Source organism: Eubalaena glacialis, chromosome 3 (assembly GCF_028564815.1).
Source record: "Eubalaena glacialis isolate mEubGla1 chromosome 3, mEubGla1.1.hap2.+ XY, whole genome shotgun sequence".
NCBI classification, from domain to species: domain Eukaryota; kingdom Metazoa; phylum Chordata; class Mammalia; order Artiodactyla; family Balaenidae; genus Eubalaena; species Eubalaena glacialis.
This window is the reverse complement of record NC_083718.1, coordinates 166,589,932-166,614,368: the sequence shown is the minus strand read 5'-3', so window position 1 is coordinate 166,614,368 and position 24,437 is coordinate 166,589,932. Positions and strand designations below refer to the sequence as shown.

At 50.4% G+C, this 24,437-nt stretch overlaps 2 protein-coding genes across 2 annotated transcripts in view; one reads left to right on the top strand and one right to left on the bottom strand.

Moving 5' to 3' along the window:
* Positions 1 to 1,271: 1,271 nt before the first annotated feature.
* Positions 1,272 to 17,891, top strand: TFAP2E (transcription factor AP-2 epsilon). The gene is made up of 7 exons (XM_061186806.1): positions 1,272 to 1,298; positions 1,623 to 2,102; positions 2,692 to 2,743; positions 13,405 to 13,627; positions 14,991 to 15,109; positions 15,668 to 15,809; positions 17,609 to 17,891. The coding sequence occupies exons 1-7, from the start codon at positions 1,272 to 1,274 to the stop codon at positions 17,889 to 17,891; spliced, it is 1,326 nt and encodes a 441-aa protein (XP_061042789.1).
* A 6,034-nt stretch (positions 17,892 to 23,925) lies between these two features.
* PSMB2 (proteasome 20S subunit beta 2) overlaps positions 23,926 to 24,437 on the bottom strand; it is a 36,805-nt gene continuing 36,293 nt past the window's right edge. The window contains exon 6 of the mRNA XM_061186805.1: positions 23,926 to 24,160. Within this exon, the coding sequence (XP_061042788.1) occupies positions 24,053 to 24,160 (108 nt within the window). The 3' untranslated portion in view covers positions 23,926 to 24,052. The remainder of the gene's footprint in view (positions 24,161 to 24,437) is intronic.

Below are 24,437 nucleotides of genomic sequence, written 5' to 3'. Positions count from 1 at the left end.
TTTTTTTTAGCACCTTCCATCTGCTTTCTTAATTCCCATTCCCCTTAGCATTCCTCTCATTTCCCTTTCTGTAATCCTTGTCCCTGTTCCTTAGGAAGGGAGGGTTGGGTTTTGAAGGAAAGAAAGACAGAGTGACTGCAGGAAGTGGAACATGCTTGAGAGCCAGCCAGTGCCTGCCATGGTAACACACAAACACACAGCCTGTGCATATTAGTGTGATGATAGCACACGGTCCACATGATGTCAGTTACACACAGCTTCACTCAACATCCTCTGGGTATAGACCAGCCCACACTCAGTCAGTCCAGGCCCTCATGGCTTCAGAAATATCTTGAGCCCTTCTCAGGTGGAACTCATGATGCCCAACCCCAGTGTCAGGCAACTCTCTCTGTCGGGCCAGTTTGTGTCTCCAACTTCCTCAGACCCTGGCTTGGCAGTGGGAGTTACCAGCTGGGGGAAGCCTGAGCGAAGTAAGCACCCTCAGATCCAGAGGGATCTGGATCACCCTTGATCCAGAAACGTGCAGAGAGGCTGTGATGGCCCCCAACTCACACACACACACACACACACACACACACACACACACAGGTGTGTGGGCAAGACTGCCCACCTCATCCGTAATCCGGTGAGGTGGTTAGAGAAAGGACTGATACCCATTTTACAGACAGGGAAGCTGAGGCCGAGGAGGAGTAGTGCTTTGCTCAAAGGCAAAGGTGCAATAGGGCCGAGAGCAAACTAGGGCCCTTATGTCCCAGCCTCGAATCCTTCTCTGTTTCAAGGTGACTGGGACCTTCGAGCCTAGAAAGCGATCAGACCAGCGCGGGTTGGAATCACAACCCTATATCCTTCCCAGGGGGTTGCGCCAAAGCCACGCCTCCTCTTGGGCTGTCGCTGGGGAGCTGGGAGAAAGCGGCCCTAGCGTGTCTCTTTAATGCGCGCCCCCGGAGGCCCGGCGCGCCCCCGCCACTATAACTGGAGTGCATGGAGCAAGCTGCGTTCAGAGGAAGAAGGGCGGGCGCTGGGCGCCCATTGATCGACTTTTCCAAGTGCGATCAGCGCCCGTCCGGCCTACATCCCGCCCCCATGGACCTGCCCAGGGGCGCCCACTGCTGAGGACCCGATGCCTGTTGGGCTCGGGGCTGGGTTGCACCCCGCCACCGCAAAGTGACCCCCCGCGGGCCGTGCAGGCTCCCAGTACCTCTTCCCGCAGAGCTCGCCGTCGGGCGAGGGCTCCGCCGCCGCCACGCCTCGCGCCCCGCGCTGCCCGCCCCATGCTGGTGCACACTTACTCCGCCATGGTGAGTAGTCTCGGGCCCGGGGACACCGGGGCGTACCGGGCCGGGGATCCGGGAGCCTGAGTGCTGAACCTTCCGAACCTCCTCCTCCAACGAAATTTCGGAGGGAGGGGGCCACAGCGACTCCGCCCGCTGAGAACTTTGCGCGCCGGAGACCGCTGTCCCCAGCCCAAGGCTCCCGCGCGCACGGGTCATTCAGAGATAGACCTCGGGCCCCGGGAAGCGGGCAGGACGGCAGCTGGCCCCTCGGGAGCTGCGGAGGGTCCTTTCGGGCTGGGTCCTTTCAGCTGCCGATGGGTCGCCTAACGCGCCCCTCTTCTTCCCCAGGAGCGCCCCGACGGGCTGGGCCCAGCGGCTAGCGGGGCCCGCCTGTCGTCGCTGCCCCAGGCGGCCTACGGGCCGGCGCCGCAGCTCTGCCACACGCCGACCGCCGCCGCCGCTGACTTCCAGCCGCCCTATTTCCCGCCGCCCTACCCGCAGCCGCCACTGCCCTACGGCCAGGCGTCCGACGCCGCCGCCGCCTTTCCCCACCTGGCCGGGGACCCGTACGGTGGCCTGGCGCCCCTGGCACAGCCGCAGCCTCCGCAGGCTGCCTGGGCCGCGCCCCGCGCCGCCGCCCGCGCCCACGACGAGCCGCCCGGCCTGCTGGCGCCGCCCGCCCGCGCCCTGGGCCTCGACCCGCGCCGCGACTACGCCGCCGCTGTGCCGCGGCTCCTGCACGGCCTGGCCGACGGCGCGCACGGCCTGGCCGACGCGACCCTCGGCCTTCCCGGGCTGGCGGTGCCGCCGGGCCTGGAGGACCTGCAGGTGAGGCCCGAAGGGTCCAGGATGGGCCAGCATCCGCTGCGGTGACTTAGGACCTGGCTGGAGGCAAAGAGTGACCAATGCAGGAACCCGACTTTTCTCCCAGCCTGCCACTTCTTGCTCGTGACTCCCAGGATGCGTCCCACGTCCTGAGTTAGACGCTGCCTGGCCTTTCGGGCGGCCTGGCACTGAGTCCGTGAGCAGGTGCCTGGATGGCGGCGACCCTTTGCCGAGTAAATGGGCAGGGGCTGAACCACTTCTGTCTCTCTCCGCTGGGCAACGTAGGGCACCTATGCCCAGTCGTGGTCTACTGGAGCAGCCTGTGCCTGGAGCGAAGCGAAGTGGAGGAGTTGCCTGTCTAAGGTTCAAAAATGCCCCTTTTGCACGGCGTGGCGAGGCACCCAGGGCTCCAACTCAGCCGCAAATGGTGGAGCGCCGGTGAATCCTGGTCCCGCCCGTCGCCGGCCGCAGGCGACGGGTGGTGCGCATTGGGTGAAGCAGACAGGACAGGGAGCGGGGACAGCAGGGGCTTGGGAAGCGAAAGGAGACTAGATCTACAAGCGTCCTTACCACCACCCTGTCCTATTTGCAGGCCATGGACGAGCCGGGAATGAGCCTCCTGGACCAGTCCGTGATCAAGAAAGGTAAGGAATGGCGTGCATCTGCCAGGGCAGAACCGGGCGAGATGGTGCAGGCCCCGGCACACAGACCCAGTTTCTTCCCCTGTGGCGTGTCCCTCCTGTGCGTCGCCAAGCTCAGTGGCCACCGGTCACTCTTTACAGCCCAGTGGAGGGGCTGCGGAGGCTGCAGGCCTGGCCAGAGCTTGGGCAGCTGCGGTGGTTGGTGAGTTGGCCCCAGAGCCGGCAGTCTGAGGTGGGCGGGAGCCCCACCACACTCACTTGGCTGGCCTGGCCTTTCCCTACCAAGGTGAGGGCACTCTTTTGGATCTGGAGTTAATTTGCAAAACGAGTTAAACCACTTCTCTGTTTCCTAAGAGGTGTTAATGGGAGTGCTATTCCCATGGATGTCGTTAAATGATTTCCACTTTACCAAGCCTTACCATTTCCTAGCCTGTCTAGTGCTTTCTGCCCCTCCCTTCCTAGCAGGACCTTGGGGGGCCTTGAGGTTTCCCCCTCTTTCAGCAGTTTAGGATTAGGGGAGCTGGTGTGTGACTATTGTGTCGGGCTGTGTGCAGGAAGGTCAGGGCCTGGGTGTTGGTGTCTATGTGAGTTTGGGATCCTGTACATGTCTATATGTTGCTTTCCTAGTATTTCTTGGTGTCTCTTGCTGTGTGTGACGAGTGTCTGTTATGTTGGTGTAATTTCCATGTGTATGGGGGTCAGGGTCCCTGTTGTATCCCAGAATTTGTTCTTTGGCACTGAAGATCTTTAAGCATGTAGGGTTGCTCCCTGTGTATTTTCAGGATGTTTGTGTCTCTCTGCCCTTGGAAAAGCTAGGGGTTTGAGATCTGCCCTCCAGTGGATTTTCGGGCTTATGAGTTCTGACTGTGACAGGGAAAGGTGAGAAAGACAGAGATTCAGAGAGGCCCAGTGATAAATTTGGGGCAGGTGCAGAGAGGAATATGCAGGCACAGACAAGCCCGCTGTACCTGGGGCAGGCACTGCTCCCCCCGGGATTGGCTCAAGTTGTTTTTCAAATGAGTGAATTCAAGCCTGGGCTCTGTTTGCCCTCCTTGAGTCCTGGGGAGGGGTTGGGGGGAGCTGGATTTCAGGAGTTGAGATTGAGTTACCTGGGGCTGGGAGTTAGCTGGACCACCTGGTGTACGTGTGGGTCAGATGAGGAGACAGGCCTCCCAGAACTTGGGAGAAGGGGGCTCCAGGTATTGGGGCTGTTACCTGGAGCTGGGGGTTTGGGGAGGCTGCCTGCAGTCCGGGCAGAGGTGTACACTCAGAGCCAGCTCCTTGCTGGCGGCCGCTGCCTTGCTTTAGTGGATTTTTTTGAACCCGACGGGAGAGCTCGGTCTGCAGCGGCAAGAGCCTGCCGCTGTGCTGTCCACCCGGAGATTCAACCATGGTCTTGATCCCCAGTTCTGACTCCTGCCCTGGCTCCACAGGCTATGGGGGCTCGGGCTCACTGACTCCCTCCGAGAGGCCAGGACCTTGCATTTTGGGAAGGAGCTTGGGGATTTCTGCCCTGGGGGAGGGTAGAAGGATCAGGTGGGGCTCTGAGTACCTTAAACCCCAATCCCCTGGCCAGAGCCAGGACAAAAGACTGGCTACCAAGAAGGAACCAAAATTGCCTCGAGTTAGTTTCTTTCAAAGGACATCAGCTTTCATAAATCCCGGGTCCTAGTGGTGCGCCGGGATCCCCAAAGAACACAGTGAGTGCAGCCCGGACTGTCCCGAGTGCTGCGCACGGGCTCCGGCGGGTGGGGGGTGGACGTGGGCGCTGGTGCTGTTCGGGATGTCGCCGACGCGGGCGCGCACACCGGCCGGACACCAGTGTCAGCCCGTCGGTGGCCCAGTGGAGCCTGGCGACCTGAGCTGGGAACTGCACCCTGGGGGCCCCAACCCGGACGTCGAGTCACAGCCCGGAGCAATGCAGCAAAGGGGGAGGGGCGAGAGCCGGGGCTCCCAACGGAAGGAAGAGGCTGGTTCCTGAGTCTCGAGCTTGTCCTTCGGCTGGCGTGGCGAGCCTTTGAGGAGGAGAGAGGGTCATTGCGGCAGAGCCAATCTGCGAGGTCGGGACCTCGGGGCGGGGTGCGTGGGCGGGGGACCCAGCTGTGGCTAAGCAGGTGGCCCGGTTGGAGCCCTGCGCCCTGGAGCCTCCACGCCCCACGCGGCGGGTAATTTTCGTTCGGACCCTCCGCAGTCACTGCGGAACTCCGGCCACGCCGCCAGCCACTTGGGCGCAGTTGATTAGCGTCCTTCTTCGCCCTCAGGCCCTTCTGAAGGCATCAGGAGCCCCGGTCAAGTCCTGAAGTCCTCTGGCACCTGCCAGGGGCGGTGGAAGACCATCCCACTCAGACCCGGGCCCTGGAATTATAGAAGGTCGTTCTTGGCTAGCTGAAGCAAAGGATTCATTCCTCCAGCTCCTCCCGGCCCTGGCGGGAGGGGCAGCTGTGTCACGGGCGGTTGGAGTCCTAGGTTGTGAAAGGGAGGCGGCCCCAGCCCTGCACCAGAAGCAGCCTTGCTACCGCAGGCAGGCCTCGGGTCTCGACTTCGACAGTGCGTCCAGGGAGGTTGTAAAATCTTCACTACTCCACGCAGGGGAGGGGAGGCGAAGTCCCCGCCCCAGCACACACTTCCAGGTCGGCAGCCCGTCGTAGCCAGGGTTGCGTGGGGCAAGGATGGCAGATGGGGCTGAGGCTGACCCGAAGGGAAGTGGGGAGCCCTCAGTTTTCTGCCCACATTTGTCACTTTCAGTTTTGTGACCTGTCCTAGAGGCACAGAAAGCAGGCAGGACTGGCCTGAGAGACAGACATGGACAGGAATATTTCCCAGCCAAGAAAGGCAGTGAACAGGGTCTGTATACCTTGTAGTAGGAGCTCAGAAGAGGAGCAGTGAGTGCCTGAACTTGGGAGGCTTCCTGAAGGAGAGACAGCAGGGGGCTCAGTAGGTGCTCAGGAGATTTGTTGAATGACCGGTTTTGAAGTCTGAGTGCATTTGGAGAGGGGGTGTACAAAGGGCCGAGCTACTTTCACTCCATTAGGAACAGCACGTGCGTATGCCCTCTCTTTGGAAGGCCAGACAGGTTTAAAAAGGTTAAAAATCTCCGTGGGTTTCAGGCTATACAGTCACAGCTGGAGGGGAGTGGTTTGGGGATGAGAATTGAGATAGTCCTCCTTTCCTCCGAGGAGAGGGGGTAGTTGCCTCATTGGGGGTGGGGAATCCCTCTCTGCTGGGCTCTGTTGTCCAGTCTCAGGACAGGGGATGATGTAAATTCTCTGCTCTCCCTGGATCTGAGGAAAGAAAAGGGAGATGGGGAGTTTCTGGGATTCCAAGTGAATCTACAAGCAGGGCCAGGACTGGGGTGAGGTAAGTGAGGAACTCACTTGAGGCAAGATTTAGGAGGGCGCCTAAAAGCTCAGTAATCAAGATAAATAATACATCTTAGTGCAATATGTTTAAGATTTTTTAATGCAAAAAATATCCACAATAAACGAAATATCAAAATTTTATGTAAAGACGGAATCTGACCCTGCACTTCTACAACCCTGTCTCACTTGCCTCCCAGGCTACCGTTGGCCCGAGAATGAGACTAAAAAACCGGTGCCCATGCAGATAGACTGTGGACTGTACCTGAGGGCAGCATAGAGCAGGGCAGTGAACGGTAGCAGTTATATTTAAAAGAAACCCTCTAGGGGAGAGGGAAGGGGGGGGGAAGATAGGAGTGGGGGATTAAGAGGTACAAACTTACTATGTATAAAGTAAATAAGCTACAAGGATATATTGTACAACACAGGGAACATAGCCATTATTTTATAATAACTATAAGTGGAATATATCTTTAAAAATTGTCAATCATTATGTTGTACACTTGCAACTTATATAATATTGTACATCAACTATACCTCAATTAAAAAAATAAAAGAAACCCTCTAGCAGTTGGTGAGAAGGAAACTTAACCAGCAGGTCCCACTGGGGAGATGAGGGGACTCAAGTGGGCTGGGAGGAGGGTCACGACCCCTCCTGTCTGCCTTCCTCCTGCTGCCCCTTCCCCCCAGGCTTTGGACCAGTGGTACCTTAAGTGTGATCTAAGGGACCACATGCATCAAATCCCCAGGGGTGCTTGTTAAAAAATGCAGATTTCCTGGACACCATTTCACATCTACTGAATGAGAATCCCTGGAGTTATGGCCCTGGAACTTCATTTCTTTAACTGATTGATTGAAGTAAAATGTACATACCTGAAATTCACCCATTGGAAGAGTACAGTTCGATGATTTTTAGTAAATTTATAGAGCTGTGTAACCATTACCACAGTCTGTTGTAAGACATTTCCAACACCCACCAAAATTCCTCCATTCCCAATTGTAATTAATTCCCACTCCAGGCCTTAGGCAACCACTGATCTGCTTTCTGTCTATATGTTTGCCCATACTGGACATGTTATATAAATGGAACATATAAATATGCTGACTTTTGCATCTAGCTTCTTGTACTTATAATGTTTTTGAGGTTCATCTGTGTTGTAGGCTGTATCAGTAGGTCATTCCTTTTTTATTGGTTAGTAGTACTCCATCGTGTGGATGTAACACATTTTGTTTATTCATTCTTCAGTTGATGGACACTGGGGTTGTTTCCACTTTTTGGCTAGGATAAATAATGCTGCTATGATCATTTACACGCATGTCTTTGTGTGGACATACGTTTTCACCGCTCTTGAACTCCTAGGAGTGGAATGTCTGGATTTTATGGTAAGCTTGTCTTTAATTTTTTAAAGAAACTCCCAAACTGTTTTCTAAAGTGGCTGTACTGTTTTACATTCCCACCAAGAAAGTGTGAGAGTTCCAGTTTCTCCACATCGTCATCTGCACTTGATATGTCTGTCTTTTTGATTACAGCCTTCCTGATGGTACCTCAGTATCCTTTTAATTTGCATTTCCCTAATGACCAAAGATGTTGAGCACTTTTCCATGTGCTTACTAGCCATTCATATATCATTTTAAGTGAAATGTCTACTCACATATTTTGAACATTTTCTAATTGGGTTGTATATCTTACTATTGAATTATAAGAATTCTTTATGTATTCTGGATACACATCCCTGATAAGATATAGGATTTGCAAATATTTTCTTCAAGTCTATGGTTTGTCTTTTCATTTTCTTAATAGTGTCTTTTCAGGTGCAGAAGTTTCTGATTTTGAATGAAATCCAGTTTATCATTATTTTCTTTTATGGATCATGCTTTTGGTGTTATATTAGGAACTCTTTGCCTAACCCAAGGTCATAAAGATTTTTCTCCTGTATTTTCTTCTAGAAAGACTTGCAATTTTAACCAACTTTCCAACAGAGTCTATTGCACACTCCCCAGAATCAGTGGTCAGACCATATCTACCACCTGTGGACACAGTGTGTAGACTTGTGTGTGTGTGAGAGTCTTGTCTGATAGATTGGCTAACTAAGAGCTCTGTCTGTAGGACACTCCTATGTCTGTAGGAGTGTGCACATGTGAATGGCTTCTGCGTTCATGACCAGGGGGACACCATGGGTAGACCACTTCAGCTTTAGGACTCACTGTGGTGTGGGAGACAAACACCGGTCCCTGCTTTGCAATCTGTGCTAGTTAATTCCCACCTTCATGACTGCTCCTGTCCCAGGCTACCTGCTTCCCTAACCCTGGCCTCCAAACCTCTGTCATTTTTGAAGGAAGAGGCTCTGAGGAAAAGGGTACAGACAAGTGGGGAAAGCAAAAAAGTCTGTAATTCGTACACGCAAACACATGTCCACCTGTCATGTGCTACATTAGCCGCACCTATGTTTGCATAAATCTGGCATATACTCTATGTTTAAATATATCAGCAGGAGCAAAAGCACTTGCAGATATCCTTACGCACGTTGCCACATTCTTGCAACAGTCGGGCAGAGCCTATGTGTCTATAGCTGGGGCTCGGTATTTGTTGTTGAGTAAGTGTGCATACGCATAGTCTCACCCTCAGTGCTCTATGGCAGGGCATGTAGTTTTTATGTACGTCTGTTTGTGTGACACGTGTGCTCACATATGTCCCTGTTTGTACATGCACAAACAGCTTCACCCAGCTTTGGTCTCTCTCCCCTCTCACAGTGCCTGGCCTCAGGGGTCCCCAGATTTTAATAAAAGCTGGATAGAGGAGGCTGCTGGGGGAGAGAAGAATTTTCTGTTCCTCTGACCATTCCCTCTGGCTAGGAGTCACGGGAGAGAGGACAGTCACTTTGCCCTTCTTGTTAATTTATTAATTCATAGTTTTAGTTTTTTAAGTCGCGCTTGAGGTATAATTTACATATAGTACAGTTCACCCTTTTTAGATGTGCATTTCTATGAATTTTGACAAATGTAAACATACAGTCAAGATATGAAATATGTTATAGTTCCATCACCCCAGAAAGTCCCCTCAAGGCAGAGGGACACAGGTGATGAGGGAGACCGTGCACGGGCCCGGGAGACACTGGGGGGGGGGGGCGTGGCGTGGCTGCTATTGCGTGTCCAGTGTCAGTGTGTCTGTTGGGTCAGGACATTCTTGCTCCTCACTCTGGGGCGGAGGCTGGGATTAGGATAAGGGGAGTGAGGCAGGGTCGTGCAAGAGCAGGATCAGAGCCTGCTTCTATGTAAATTTGTGATATTGTGTTACCGTGGATTTTTACATTAATTTTTACTTTTAAAAATATTGCATTAAAATACTGTTTGTCTTGATTGCTGAGTTTTTTGGTGCCTCCTTAAATTTTGCACCCAAGACAAGCGCCTCACCTGCCTCACCCTAGTTTTGGCCCTGCTCTGGGGACAGGGAACTTGCCTGGGGTAGGGTGTGTGCTGCTACTCTCTCCACCTCCCCCCACCTCTCCACTTCTCCCACTCAGCCCCATCCATGACCTGTTGGCCCTTCGCTGGTGCCTGAATAGGGACGACCCAGGGAGGAAGGGCAGTTTTACCATCAATTGCTAAAAAAGGAATGAGGTCCCCCTACCCACCCTCCCCCACCCCCACCCCGTGCATACATTGGCTGTGAGCCTTCACTCTTTCTCCCATTCCACGTTTCAAGGGCCCTTGCTTCACTCATTTATTCCACATTCACTGACACCCCCTTGTGCCAAGACCCTGCTCTCAGGCACTCCCAGTTGGTGGGGAAGACAGAGGAGGAAGCAGACATGAGGTTCAGTGTGGTAAGGACAGCGACAGAGGGTGAAAAGGAGCAGGGGGTGAGGGCTTAGGAAGCTTTGCATTGGGGGTGGTGCCTGGACTGAGGCTTGAGAAGGAGGAGGCCCTGCTTAGTAAAATGGAGAAGGGCGCCTGAGACAGACAGCAAGCAGTTCTGCGGGGCTTAAAGAGCTCACACGCTGGTGAGCTAGTCATCCCGCATCCCAGGTGGTGCTTCACACGTTCCATTTGACCTGTCCTGGGTTTCTAAATTTTTGAATCAGTTGCCAATGTTTAAAAATCCAGGGACTTCCCTAGCGGTCCAGTGGTTAGGATGCTTCCATTGCAGGGCACATGGGTTCAACCCCTGGTCGGGGAACTAAGATCCCACAAGCTGCACAGTGCGGCCAAAAAATAATAATAATAAAATAATAATAAAGTAAAAATCCAGAGATTTCACCTAGAAATCTCAAATCCTTGTCTCTCCAGCAAAAACAAAAACAAAAAACAAACAAAGAGTTCCGGCAATGTTGGTGTATCCTCCATGGTAGCACTCGGCCAAGTAGCAGGTCTCCCACATCTCACTTACTTATGTTAACTCCTGGGCTCCCCCCTTTGAAGTCTAGAACTGTGCTGTCCACTGTGGGAGCCACGGGCCACGTGTGGCTATTGAGCACTTGAAATGTGGCTAGTCTGAATTAGGATGGGCTATAAGTGTAAAATACATGTTGAATTTAGAAGACCAAGTACAAGAAAAGAATGTAAAATAGCTCATTAAGGGATTCCCTGGTGGCGCAGTGGTTGAGAATCCGCCTGCCAATGCATGGGGCATGGGTTCAAGCCCTGGTCCGGGAAGATCCCACATGCTGCGGAGAAACTAAGCCCGTGCACCACAACTACTGAGCCTGTGCTCTAGAGCCCACGAGCCACAACTACTGAAGCCCGCGCACCTAGAGCCCGTGCTCCACAACAAGAGAAGCCACCGCAATGAGAAGCTCGCACACAGCAACGAAGAGTAGCCCCCGCTCACCACAACCAGAGAAAAGCCCACAAGCAGCAATGAAGACCCAACGCAGCCAAAAATAAAATAAATAAATTAAAAAAAAAATAGCTCATTAATAATTTTTAAAATATTGATTGTATGTTTCAGTGATAATATTTTTATTTTTTATTTTTTTTAATTTTAAAATTTTTATTATTATTTTTTTTTGGCTGTGTTGGGTCTTTGTTGCTGCACGCGGGCTTTCCCTAGTTGCAGTGAGCGGGGGCTACTCTTCGTTGCGGTGCGCAGGCTTCTCATTGCGGTGGCTTCTCTTGTTGTGGAGCATGGGCTCTAGGAGCATGGGTTTCAGTAGTTGTGGCTCGCAGGCTCTAGAGTGCAGGCTTAGTAGTTGTGGCTTAGTTGCTCCGCGGCATGTGGGATCTTCCCGGACCAGGGCTCGAACCCGTGTCCCCTGCATTGGCAGGTGTATTCTTAACCACTGTGCCACCAGGGAAGTCCCGATAATATTTTTATATATGCGGTAAGTAAAATATATTAAAATTGGTATTAACATGTTTCTTTTTAAAAATAGGGCTACCAGAAAATATAAATTTATATATGTGCCTTACAGTATATTTGTATTGGTCAGTGTGGGTCGAGAGCCTAAAGGGCAGATGGAGGGCCAGGCAAAAGGGGTAGGCAGGGCCGGACCACAAAGGAGGGTGAAGGAGGGCATTATGACAGTTAAGAATGTGAACTTTAAAGTCCATTGTCAGAGGTCAAGATCCATGTCTGCTCCTTATTGCTGTACTATCTTAACTTCTTTGAACTTTTAGTTTCTTCGTCTTGAAATGGGGACAGAAAATAGCATCTCCACAGAGCTGTTAATGTGAAGCACTTGGTATATAGTTGGCACTCACTGAAGGATAGGCAGCATCATTCTGCTCAGCTGTGGAGCTGGAATTTAATTCTCAGTCACTGACGGGTTCTAGGCTGGGGAGTGATGGGTGTTTCAGAAAGATCCCTCTGGAGCAGGGGCTGTGCAGAAATTCAGGTGGGAAATGAGTGAGCGTCCCTGTACACCTGGAGAAGTGGCTGCATCCAGGGCACGTGGAGAAAAGAAAGCCCTGGTACATGGTGATGGATGGGATGTGGTGGGAGAGGGCAGTGTGGAGGGCCTCACTGAGGTTTCTGGCTGGGCGATGGGATGGAGGGTTTGAATGTGCATCCAGAGAGGGAAAAGCTGGAGGGGCTCTGCCAGGCCAGGCACTGGGCCAGCCTTGCTTACCTCTGCCTTCCCAAGGCTTAGCACAGTTCCTGGCACACAGGTGCTCAGCAAATATTTGCCAAATGACTGGAGGGCCAAGTGCTGCCTTTGAGACCATAGTCCAGGGCTTGCTACTGGTACTAAGTCTACCAGCTGTGTGATCTCAGGCACATTCCTTTACCTCTCTGGGCTTCAGTCTCCTCATCTGTAAATTGGGAATAATAAACATAGCCCCCTGGTGGGTTGTTCTGAGGATTCAGTGAGGTTATCTGTATGGTGAGTGCTCAGTGACTATTGGCCTCAGGCTCCCCACTTGATCCCCCTCCCCAAACACACAAGGCCTGCCTTTTCTACCAAGGCTCTCACTTCCTTGAAAGAAGAGAAGCCCAAGGGGAAGCAAGTGCCTCAGTCATTCTCCCTTCCCCCTGAGGCTTAGCAGGAGAATGGAGGTTAGACTGCAGGAAGAACTTTCTTTTAGAGCCAGGAGTGTCCAAATGGGTGTTAAAAAATAAACTCAGATTTCCTTCCCTGTCCTTCATAGATATTAGTAGATAATTAGAGAGCATTTGGGGGAGGGGGTGATAGGGTGTGTCTCTTCATTCTTGGTCTCCTTGAGCATCCATCCCAGAGAGACTTGGCAGGAAAGGGGCCAGGGCTGGAGGCCTAATGGGGCCATAACCTCCCTGTCCCTGGGATGTGGGAGTCCAAGGCCCCCAGGGATCTGGGGTTGTGGGTGAGACATGGGGATCACAAGTGAGCGGGGGTAATCAGGGATTGCTTGTGATTGCGCAAATCTGGCTGGGCTCTGCTGCACTGACCCAGGAATCCTGCCTCCAGCTCATACTCCATTTCCTTATTTCCAACTCCCTCTCTGATTACACATGGCAAAACTCCAAGACTGCTGAAGCTGTTTGAGTTTTAACAGGGAACCAGCCTGACTCAGTGAAAGAACAGGGGTTCAAGAGCCAGAGAACTTTGGGTTTAATGTCTACCACCCATTAGCTGAGTGAGCTAGAGTGAGTCACGTTAACCTCATTGTGCTTCAGTCTCTTCCCTTGTAGAGCAGGGATAGTAGAACCTCCTTCCGAAAGGTGCTGGGACATACAGATGCAGCTGTGTGTGCACAGCATGCTAGCATGGGGCCCAGCACACAGCTGGTGCTTCAGCAATGCGCTCATGCCACAGCTGGCTAGTGCCCATGTCCGGTGGCCCCTGGCTCAGTGTTGTCTCTCTCTCCCTTGCTCTTGCTTCTGCTTCACAGTCCCCATCCCCTCCAAAGCCAGCAGCCTTTCGGCCCTCTCATTGGCCAAAGACAGCTTGGTTGGCGGCATCACGAACCCCAGTGAGGTCTTCTGCTCCGTGCCAGGCCGGCTCTCTCTGCTCAGCTCGACGTCCAAGTACAAGGTGACAGTGGGGGAGGTCCAGCGGCGACTCTCACCTCCCGAGTGCCTCAATGCCTCTCTCCTGGGTGGTGTCCTTCGCAGGTAGGAAGGCCAGCCCACAACTTCCTGCACAGTGCCAAAGCTAAAATGTGTGGTCGTTTCAGACTTTCTCAGGGGATCGGAGAGGGGCCGGCCCCACCCCAGGCCACAGGGTCATCTCCACCTCAGTCTCCCTGGGGAATTGTGCATGCTCTCTGGGCAGGCCTAGGTCTTCAGCAGCTCCCATGGGTCTGTGGGCTTGGGGGTCGGGGGTAGAGAGGAGCCCTGGGTACAGAGAAGGGATGGAGGACTCACCCACACTGGACACGATGGACAAGGCTGGGTCTGGGGAAGGGAGAGTGCCATCTTCATCCCATCCCTCAGGAAGAGGATCCCCAGGACCTAAGGCCCATTCCCTGTGTCAGTATAGGCCTCTCTGGTGCGTGTGTTTTGGGGTGGGGAGCATGGGGTCCATGGTTTGTCTCCATAGTTGTGTCTGTCTCTCTCTGTGCCTGTCCTTGTGCCTGGGTAGGGTATTTCTGCTTCAGGGCTATGAGCTTTGATATGTTTGAGGATAGTGTTTGTGTGTATGCATGTGTGCATGTGTGTGTATATGTGGTGTAGGAGTGGCCAGGAGTATATGTTTCCGTGAGTGTGAGTTTCCTGTGTTACCTTTAGTGAGATGTGTTGGTTACAGTGTTCTACTCTGTGTGAGTGTGTATGTTGTGTGTGTGACTGCATGCGCACGTGGAGCTAGACATATGTGTGTTTACCTGTCTACCTTTGTGTGGGGCTGCATCTGTGCAGGTGTGGGAGTATCTCCTTATTCCTGGTCTCTTTGAGCATCCCAGAGCGGCTTGTATGAGTCCGTGAATGTCTGTACAAATGTCCCTGGGATCCTGACTTGGTGTGAACATGTGTCTCTGACTGTGTCCCTGGGTGTTTGAGTCTGTGTGTCTGTCTCTATTGGTGTGTGTGTCTCTATTCTTGGCCCTCAGTGTGTGTTCATCTGTGTGTGTGTCTATGTGCCCCTGGGCAGCTGTGTGTGTAACAGTGTCTCCCCATGTGTGTGTGTTTCCCTGTGTGTCCCTGGGTAGCTGTGTTGGTGTGCTCAGGTGGGAAAAAGGACCCTAAGATGCTGGTCCATCCTGCCCCACCTTGGGCTGTCCCTGTTATTGAGAGGATTAGGGAGAAGTGAGGGGTTCCTGGAGCTGCGTGCTAGGCCCCCCATTCCCGTCTTGGCTGCAAAACCAGTGAGATTAGGAGGAGATTTGGATCAGGTAAATAGAGATCCCAGAGTGTCCCCAGGGCCAGACCCAAGCCTCAGCAGGGTTGGTGGAGGCAGCAAGGCCCTGTTGGGCCACTTAGCATACATGCTTCATCTTGTCTTCATAGTGTGTGTCCGTCTTTCTGTGTGCATGGCAAGGGCCAAGTCCAAGAATGGGGGCCGGTGCCTGCGGGAACGGCTGGAGAAGATTGGGCTCAACTTGCCAGCTGGTCGTCGCAAGGCCGCCAATGTGACACTGCTGACTTCACTAGTAGAGGGTGAGGCCTGAGGGGACCTGTGTCATCCAGTGTGACTGTGTGTGGCTGTCTCTAATGCAGGAGGGTGTGTTTAGTCATGTGTGTGTTCTCTGTGCACCATGTATAAGTAAGGGGTGTGTGTGATATATGTGTACAGTCTTTAAGTGTATATGCAAGCACACATGTGCATGTGCTGGTGCAGTAGAGAGCGTGTGTGTGTGTGTGTGTGTGTGTGTGTGTGTATGGGGGGAAGAGTGGCCAGTGTTTGGATGTGGTAAAGAGATGAGGGGGTCAGAGTCCCTTCCTTGGAGGCTGGTGACTCTCAGCTCGATCATCTTGAGTTCAGGCTCTGGGACAACTGGTGGGCTCAGCTCCCACCCCTGAGCTCAGAGCCCATCTGAGGTAGCCCCAAGGGAGGGCAGCGGGGTTGCGTCTAGAGCTGAGAGGGGAATCAAGAGAAGATATATATAGAAGCAGGATGGCGCTGGTCAGGGGTTGGAGGGTCAAGGCCGTGCTCCAGGCTCAAAGGTACACCTGGCTGTAGTGACGGCTCATCTCTCTGCCTCCCCTCCCTCCTAGGAGAGGCCGTACACCTGGCCCGAGACTTTGGCTACGTCTGTGAGACCGAGTTCCCAGCCAAGGCAGCTGCCGAGTACCTGTGCCGCCAGCATGCTGACCCTGGGGAACTGCACAGCCGCAAGAGCATGCTGCTGGCCGCCAAGTGAGTGAGGGCGCCACGCACAGGCTGTCATGGGTGCCGTGTACAGGCACATGTTGGTGCAATGCACACAGACACCAAGCATGGGCACAACGGATACCACTCGTGTACATGTGATGTACACATGGTACATGCGGCACTGCACACAGGCACACCTAGGCTCCATGCTGTGCACGCGACAGGGCACACATGGATACATGTGAACATATCTGGGTTCTATACATCAGCACAGTGTCACAGACAGGCTTACATAAGTCCATGTGTGGGCACCACCAGCCCCAGTCCCGTCATGGGTCTGAGGTTCTCTGGCCTTGCTCCCCCTGCCTGAGCCTTGCCAATCAGCCCCTCTGCTCCAGTGACCTCCATCAGGGCACCAACACCCACCCAGACCCCTGGGTTGACCCCCCTTTGTCCTTACTTCACACCTGACCCCTCTGCAAGTCTCACTGATGCCTCCCTCACCACCACTTTCATGCCACCTCAACTCTGGTCTCCCAATCTCACTCCTGGACGTTCACCCCAGCGCCCCTCTGTTCCCCCAGCCTCCCTGCACATGCACTGATCCCCACCCAAGAGCCTTCAATGGCTCCCACTGCTACTGCAATTGATTTTCAAAATAGGTTCTGTAGGGATGCCGCAGGGCCTGTTTAATGAACTCGTGTTCCATTAAGATTTAGTTTTTAGAAAGGGTCCCATTGCAAGAAGAGACAGACACAGGGGCGGGTTTGAAAACCACCATTCTGTCAAGTCAGACTCCTTTGAGGGCCCCCATAATCTGGTCTGCACAAACTCCACCCACTCCAACTGACCCACTTGCTCTCTCCTGCCCTCCTGTCCTTGGGCTTGCTCTTCTGCTTAGAACACCATCCAGTCCCCCACCTAACACAGTCCTTCAAATCACAACTCCATCCTCCCGCCTTCGAGGTTTCCTCAGGTCCCCTAGGCAGAATTGGAATCACAGACTCATGGGACTGCCATGACTCATGGGGCCTTTGAGGCTGCTCATATTGGAGCTGGAGAAACGTATCTAGGGCAGGGCTCACCTCACTCATTAATCAGCTAACTCATCAAGCACTTCCTGGGTCCCAGTCATGTCTAAGATGCTGACCAGGTTCCTTGGTGATGCACAGGTGAGACACAAGTGATTCTCCTGCCTGAGCCACATACAGGATGCATAGAGAAATGAATAATGGCTGCAAACTGGAGATGGATTCAAATCCCAGCCTAGTCACTTGGGCAGGTCATCTAACCTGTCTGAAACCACCCAGTTTCCTCTTCCATGTGATAGGAATGATAATAACAGTATAGATTTGTTGTGAGGATTAAGTGAGATGATACACACAGTGTGCTTGGCACAGCATCCAGGCCTCAATTCATGTTCACTGCTAGCTATTATTTCAGTTATTTAAGGCAGATTCTGGATTGTTCCCCAAAAATTTCATAGACAAACCTCTTGAAGCACTGGCTGTTTTGGGTGGAGGTGGCAGTAGGAGAGGGAATCAAGGAAAGTTTCCTGGATACGGTAGGAGTTGAGCTGGACTTGGAATGTGGGCAGGACACCCACAGAAAAAGAAATCGTAGGCTATTGGCATGTGCTATTTATTAGCTGTGTGATATTGGGCAAATCAGTTAACTTCTCTGAACCTTAGTTTACTTTTCTCTAACACGGGTATGATCATCATTTGTAGACTATTGGGTCAGCAATCATATATATAATGTATATAAAGTACCCAGTATGTGGTGGGTCCTTCCCTGGACTCAGAACTTTGTCCTCTAACCTCTGACCCTCCTTCCCCCACCAGGCAGATCTGCAAGGAGTTTGCAGACTTGATGGCGCAGGACCGTTCACCGCTGGGGAACACCCGCCCAGCACTCATCCTGGAGCCCGGAGTGCAGAGCTGCCTGACACACTTTAGCCTCATGACCCACGGCTTCGGCGGGCCTGCCATCTGTGCTGCCCTCACTGCCTTCCAGAACTACTTGCTGGAGTCACTCAAGGGGCTGGACAAGATGTTTCTAAGCAGTGCAGGCAGTGGGCATGGTGACACCAAGGCTTCGGAGAAGGATGCCAAACATCGGAAGTAACTGCTTCCCCCACCCCATCCCTAAGGGGCTCCCAAGGTCTGAAATGAGGTCTCTGCTCCTGGGGGTGGGCCTGACAGGATTAAAAGGTGGGGTTGGAGTCAGGCCAGAAAGAGAACATTCCTCCAGAAACCCATGAGTTAGGGGTCTGGGCTGGAGTAAGGGGAGGTGGCCTCTGTGGTGGTTTGTAGATAAGGGCCCAGGCGTCTGCCTCGCGTGTGCAATTTTCTGACCCTTGACTGCTCAGAAAGGCTTGGACAGGAAATTGCATGGAAAAGCCTGATTCTTGGGGCCAGCACTGCTCATTAGGGTGCCCATTAGGGTGATGGGTGCTCCTAGAGGCCAAGGCCTTGCTGTTTTCACTAACAGCAGGAGAGGAATTAACAAACCAGAGGTGCTACTGAGGAGTTGGTGCCCTTCATCCCAGAATCTCCTTCCCCCAGAAAAGGGGTGCTGGCAGGAGGCCCCAGTGGGCTCTTTGGACCCCTGCCACTCTTGGAAAGAAGTGGGCAGGAGGGGCCCTCAAGGAACAGAGAAGATAAACACAAATTGGATAACTTGAATCCAGGCTGCACTTCAGTCCTGTTGCTGTCTATTTATTTATGTTGTAATTTAAAGTTTAAAAATGTTCAGTGCAACTTATTTATCCCAATGAGTTGAGGACTCTTGTTTCAATGTCTTCTGCTCTGCACCAAGATGTCCAGCTGGACCAGGATGGAGAGGGTGTTTTTGCTTGCAAAGGGCTGTTGGTGGGCCGGGAGGGAAGAAAGATGTCAGGGACCCTGAGGTTGTTGCTGGGATTTTGTATTTGCTGTTGTTTCTCTTGACCCTGCAGTAATGTACCTCCCCAACTCTCAGATTGCTTTCTCATTCTCTTAATAAAACCTTTTCATTGGATATGAAGCTCTCCCTGTCCTTCTTCAGCCCAGGCCTGGATTTGCCTCCCAAGAGGGCAAGGTCACAGGGGAGAGGCAGGGCCTGGGAATTGGGGGTGGAGTGGGAGGGGGACTATAAGGGGGAAACCTCGGAGTGGGCTGTGGGCACCTGTTTGTGAGAGGGTACAGATGGTGGGTCTATCTGGCTTGTCAGTGTGGCGTGTGTGTGTGTGTGTGTGTGTGTGTGTGTGTGTGTGTAGTGAATCTGGGGGGGGGCTGTATGTGTATTACTGTGACTTACTGGGCCTGTGTGTGAATGTGTCAGTCCAGCTATTAGGTCTGTGTGATGTGTTAACATGACCATTGGTGGTGGGTCTGTATGTGTGTCAATATGAATGCTGCTGACGATTATGTGTGTCTATCTGGCTCATTCAAATCCAGCTCTTTTGTCTCCTTGAGGATTTCATTCTTGAGGCCATTTTTCTTTCCTGCACCTTATTCTCTCCCTCTCTACTGAATCATCTATACTAGATCGTTCCCCAAAGGACACATATTCTATGATCTCTTACCTTACAAAACATAAATCCTTTCCCCATTTACTTCTTTTGCAGTTGGAGAGTTTTTAAAAGATTGCTACACCCCTACCTCCACTTCCTCACCCACCCTCAATTCACTCCTCAACCACTTTAATCTGTCTTCTATCCCTACCAGCCTATGGAAATCCACTCAGCAAGGTCATCAATGGCCACATGTCAAACCCAAAGGCCCTTTTTCTGGACTTAGCAGCATTTGACATGGCTGACCACTTGCTCTTCTCTGAAATTCTCTCTTCTATTTATGTCCAAAATGGAGTACTTGACTCAAGTACTCAAATCTTGACCTCGCCACCTTCTTGACCCAGTTGCTCAAGCCAGAAATTAGGGAGTCATATTTGATTCTTTCCCTACACCCAATCCATCAGAAAGTCCACATCCTTTTCTATCTCCTCTGCTACCACCCTAGTCCTCGAGACTATTACAATAGTCTTCCAACTGGTCTCTCTGTTTTCACTGGTACACCTTCATACTAAAGCCCTGCAACAATCAAAACTTTGCCTACTTCTTCAACCATATCTTAAACTATTCTCTTCATCACTCACTTTGCTCTAGCCACACTGGTTTCCTTTCCATTCCTCAAATTACCACTGTTATGCCTCAGGGCCACTGCACTTACCGTTCTCTTTGCCTGGAATTCTCTTCCCCCAGTTCTTTGTAGGTGTGCTGCCAGAGACAGATGGTCAGGTGTTTTGCAGAAATGAAAGGTCTGGGCGTCATCTCCCAGGGGAAAGGTCCAAAGATGTGATTTCTTCTCCCAAGAAGTTTCCCTGCCTCAGCCCACACATATGAAAGGAGGATTGGAGGAAAGGCTGAAAGTATGTTCTGCTTTAACGAAAGCCGTGGGCCTGCAAGAGACATTCTACTACTAAAATTATTTTAGACTATGGGAAGTTGAGGGGATTAAATGAGGTAAGACATATGGCACTTAAACTATTTTCAGCACCCTCTTCCATCTCTTAGGGGTTCCTTGTCAGCCTCCCTAACCTCTTCACTAGTCAGAGCTAAGCTTCCCTACCCTAAGGCAAAACAGGTGCTCTCTTCTCCAACCTATCCCCTCTCACCCCAAGCCTGGGAAGGAATAAATTGTTTTCTGTGTATTAATCACCTGAAAGCAGATGGGAACCAATCGGGAGACCATTCTGAGCAGTGTTTGGCCAGGAGTGTTAAAGCATCGGTGCATTCCCAGTGTTTTTCAAACTTGAGGAAATTGATTTAGGACATAGCTGGCATTAAAAAAAACAAAATCTGGTAGAAGAAAACAGATTAGAAAATATCAGAGTGCACTACATCACGACTCAATCATACATATATACATACCTGTAAGAAAAGTTCCAGGAAGCAATGCTTACCCTTCTTACAGTAGGTATATATATATACAGGCGTGAAGTAAAAAATGTATGCTGAGGCCGTATCAATTCAGTTGGGCCATGGCTTTATGAGGTACAGAAGAGGGAAAGGAAACTGGGGAGCTGGGTTGGTAAAGGATTATGAAATGTTTAGCATGTCAAACCAAAAAGGTGGGCTTTATTCTATAAGCAATGGAAAACCATCAGAAAAGTTTTAAGTGAGGAGAGGAATGGATGATCCAATTTTGAGAGTACAGAGAAAAAACTGGAGAGGGAGGAGATTAAAAGTAGAGAGAAGTTAGGAAGCTGTTAAAATAGCCCAAGAGGGACTTCCCTTGTGGCGCAGTGGTTAAGAACCCGCCTGCCAATGCAGGGGACACAGGTTCGAGCCCTGATCCGGGAAGATCCCACATGCCACGGAGCAACTAAGCCCGTGCGCCACAACTAATGAGCCTGCACTCTAGAGCCCGCAAGCCACAACTACTGAGCCTGTGTGCCTAGAGCCCGTACTCCACAACAAGAGAAGCCACCACAATGACAGGCCCGCACACCGCAATGAAGAGTAGCCCCTGTTGACACAACTACAGAAAGCCTGCGCGCAGCAACAAAGACCCAATGCAGCCAAAAATAAGTAAATAAATAAATGAAGAAAAAAAAAAAATCCAAGAAAGGGAGTTCCCTGGTGGCCTAGTGGTTAGGATTCCAGGCTTTCACTGCCATGGCCCGGGTTCAATCCCTGGTCGGGGAATTGAGATAATGGAGATGGAGATTTTCATCAAAAGATTTAGGAAGGTAAAGCAAGCATACTCCAATAAAAATTAATAATAATAAAAAAAGATTTAGCAAGTAAAACTGCCAGAACTTGGTGACTATGTGAAGGTTGGAGATAAAGAAGGCATCAAAAATGATGCCCAGCTAAATGCAATATGGTATCCCGGATCATATCCTAGAAGAGAAAAAGGACATTAGTGGAAAAATCAGTGAAATCTGCATAAAGGCTGGAGTTTAGTTAATATCAATACTAATGTGCCAACCAATGTTGGCTTCTTAGTTTTTACAAATGTAACATGTTAACATCAGGGGAAACTAGGTGAGGGGTATAAGAAAACTCTGTGTTATCTTTGCAACTTTTCTGCAAAACCAAATTTATTGCAAAATAAGCTTATCAAAGATAAATGATGCCTAGGTTTCTGGCTTGGGCACTTGGGAGCTGGGGGCTGATGGTAAGGCTCAGATTTAGACATGCTGAGTTTGATGTCCCTATGACTAGAGGGTGAGATACCTAGAATTAAGTGTATCTTGAGCTCAGAAAAGACATCTGGATTGGAGAAAACAGACTGGAAGTCAGGGTGGGCTGGCGGGCTTGCCTACGAGACTGCCCTGGGGACACTTATATTCAAAGGCAGAGAACAATGTCATTCCTGGTGAGGCTTGGATGTAGAGTAACAAGTTTACCAATAATTATGTACTTATTGAGCACTTACCACATACCAGGCCCTGTTCCAAATGCTTTATATTTGCACATGGAATCCTCATACAATTTTGACCATTCTACAGATGGGAAAACCATGAAGCATGACTGCTCATGCCTTAGTAGTGGCACTCAACTGGGGCAAGCATAAGAATCACCTGTGGAGCTTTAAAATAGATGCCTCGGAAAGAGATTCAGGAATCTAGCCAGAAGCCCACACCTATGCATACTGATGGTGGTGTTTGATGATGAACCAGCTGTGGTCATGTGAATCATCTCTTTTGCCCATTTATTCAATGATTAGCTTGCTTCTTATGGTATAAAGCATTTACCATTGGTGTATTAAAAAGTGTACGACATTCAATTTGATATTAATCCAATACTGTTAATACAAATGTGCTGATCTATACGGAGAATCTTAGAGAGATGATATATTTCGCCTCAGATAAACCAAAAACCTATTGTATGTGGTATTAAGAGTAGCACAGAATGGAATAAAGTAGGGCTTACTTTAGTTTAAGACCAAATGGTGCTCACAGTATGGTTCCCAGACCAGCAGCATCAGCATCAATTGGAAATATTAGAAATGTAAAATCTCAGGCCACACCCTAAACTACAGGAGTAGGACCCAGCAAGCTGTGTTTATAAGGAAGTTGGGATGCATGCTAAAGTTTGAGGACCACTGCTCCAAAAAAGCTTCAATCTGGTGGTTCTCTATCATCACCTAAGATTAGAAGCTTTAAAAAAATATTCCTAGTCTAGGCCCCAAACCTGTTTGTTAGAATCCGGGAGTGAATGCAGCCTAATCATGTAGACTAAAAAAGAAAACTCCCCAGGTGACTCATACATACATCTGGTTAAGAACCACTGTTTTAGTGGCACCAATCAAAAAACATATACATTACTCATTTCCAAAAAGCTAGGTTAGGAAGTAAAACAGATACCTGGTTAACCACCTACAGTACACCAATTTCATGGAATATTATGCAACTGTCAACAACAATAAGGTAGCTATTTAGGTAGTGATATAAAAACAATCTCCAACACAGTGTTAAATGAAAAAAAGCAATATGCAGAACATTTAAAAATATTTTTTAAAAGGGACATGTGCCTGCATATATTTTATACAAGAACAGCATACCTCTTTAAGGTTAGATAAGAAATTAGTAGCTGAAGTTTCCTCTGGGAAGGGAAGACGGTGATTAAATTATAGGGATGGGAGAAACATTTTTACTGTGTGTTTTTGTACTGTTTGCATTTTTTTTTTAATGGCCCAATAACAATTATTTTTTTGGGGGGGGTTCTTCTAGATGTTTTACAGTTTTACTTTTTATTTATGTTTCTTTCTTTTTTTTTTTTTTAATTGGGGTATAGTTGTTTTACAATGTTGTGTTAGTTTCTACTGTACAGCAAAGTGAAGTAGAGTTCCCTGTGCTATCCACCTGCTTTTTATTAGTTACTTATTTTATACATATTAGTGTATATATGTCAATCTATAGGTACATGTATTACCTATTCAAATTAATTAAGTTAAAAATGTTTAAGCTTAGGGGCAATAAAGAACCACTGCTTTAGAGGGAATGAAACATTAGCAAGCAAGCTGTCAGCTGCTAAAGGGCAATCAGAGCATTAATGAAGGGAAAGGGGCAGGAGAAAAGACAGTCCTGGCAAAAAGTCCAATGCAGGTAATCCTCCCTCCACTTCCTTCCTGAGGTGATGTTAGGTACACTGAGACTCAACCCAGAGCACTCAATTTATCCACAGTCAGCTTTATTCTGAAATAACCATCTATGGAGAGCACACGTCAAAAGAGTAGAAAAAAATAAAGGAGCCCATCAAAAAAAGTTCCCTGGCAAGTGGGAGGGAGGGCATGACGTTAGGAGCCCTGTTTAGGGAAGGAAATGTTGTCCAGGTCGTGGATGCCATTCTTGTCAATGATTCGAACACTGAAGGCTGGCAGATTCAGGATGAAACGTTTCTGGAGCTGCAGAGAAACATGAAGGAAATCAGTCAACAAATTTTTATTGAGAACTAACTGTGGTCCAGGCTCTGTTCTAGGCACTGGGCATATAAGCAGATAATGATCTCTGCTTTTGTGGCGCTGGTATCCTACTGGAGGCAGTTGGTACTAGGACACTGAGGAAAGCCCAAACTGCAGGTGGAGGCTGACTGGAAGGTAGTGAGCAAGAGCTGAGGGCTTGACTCTGGTCAGCCAGCTGATGAAGAATGAGACAATCTAATGCTCTATTCCTCACAATTTG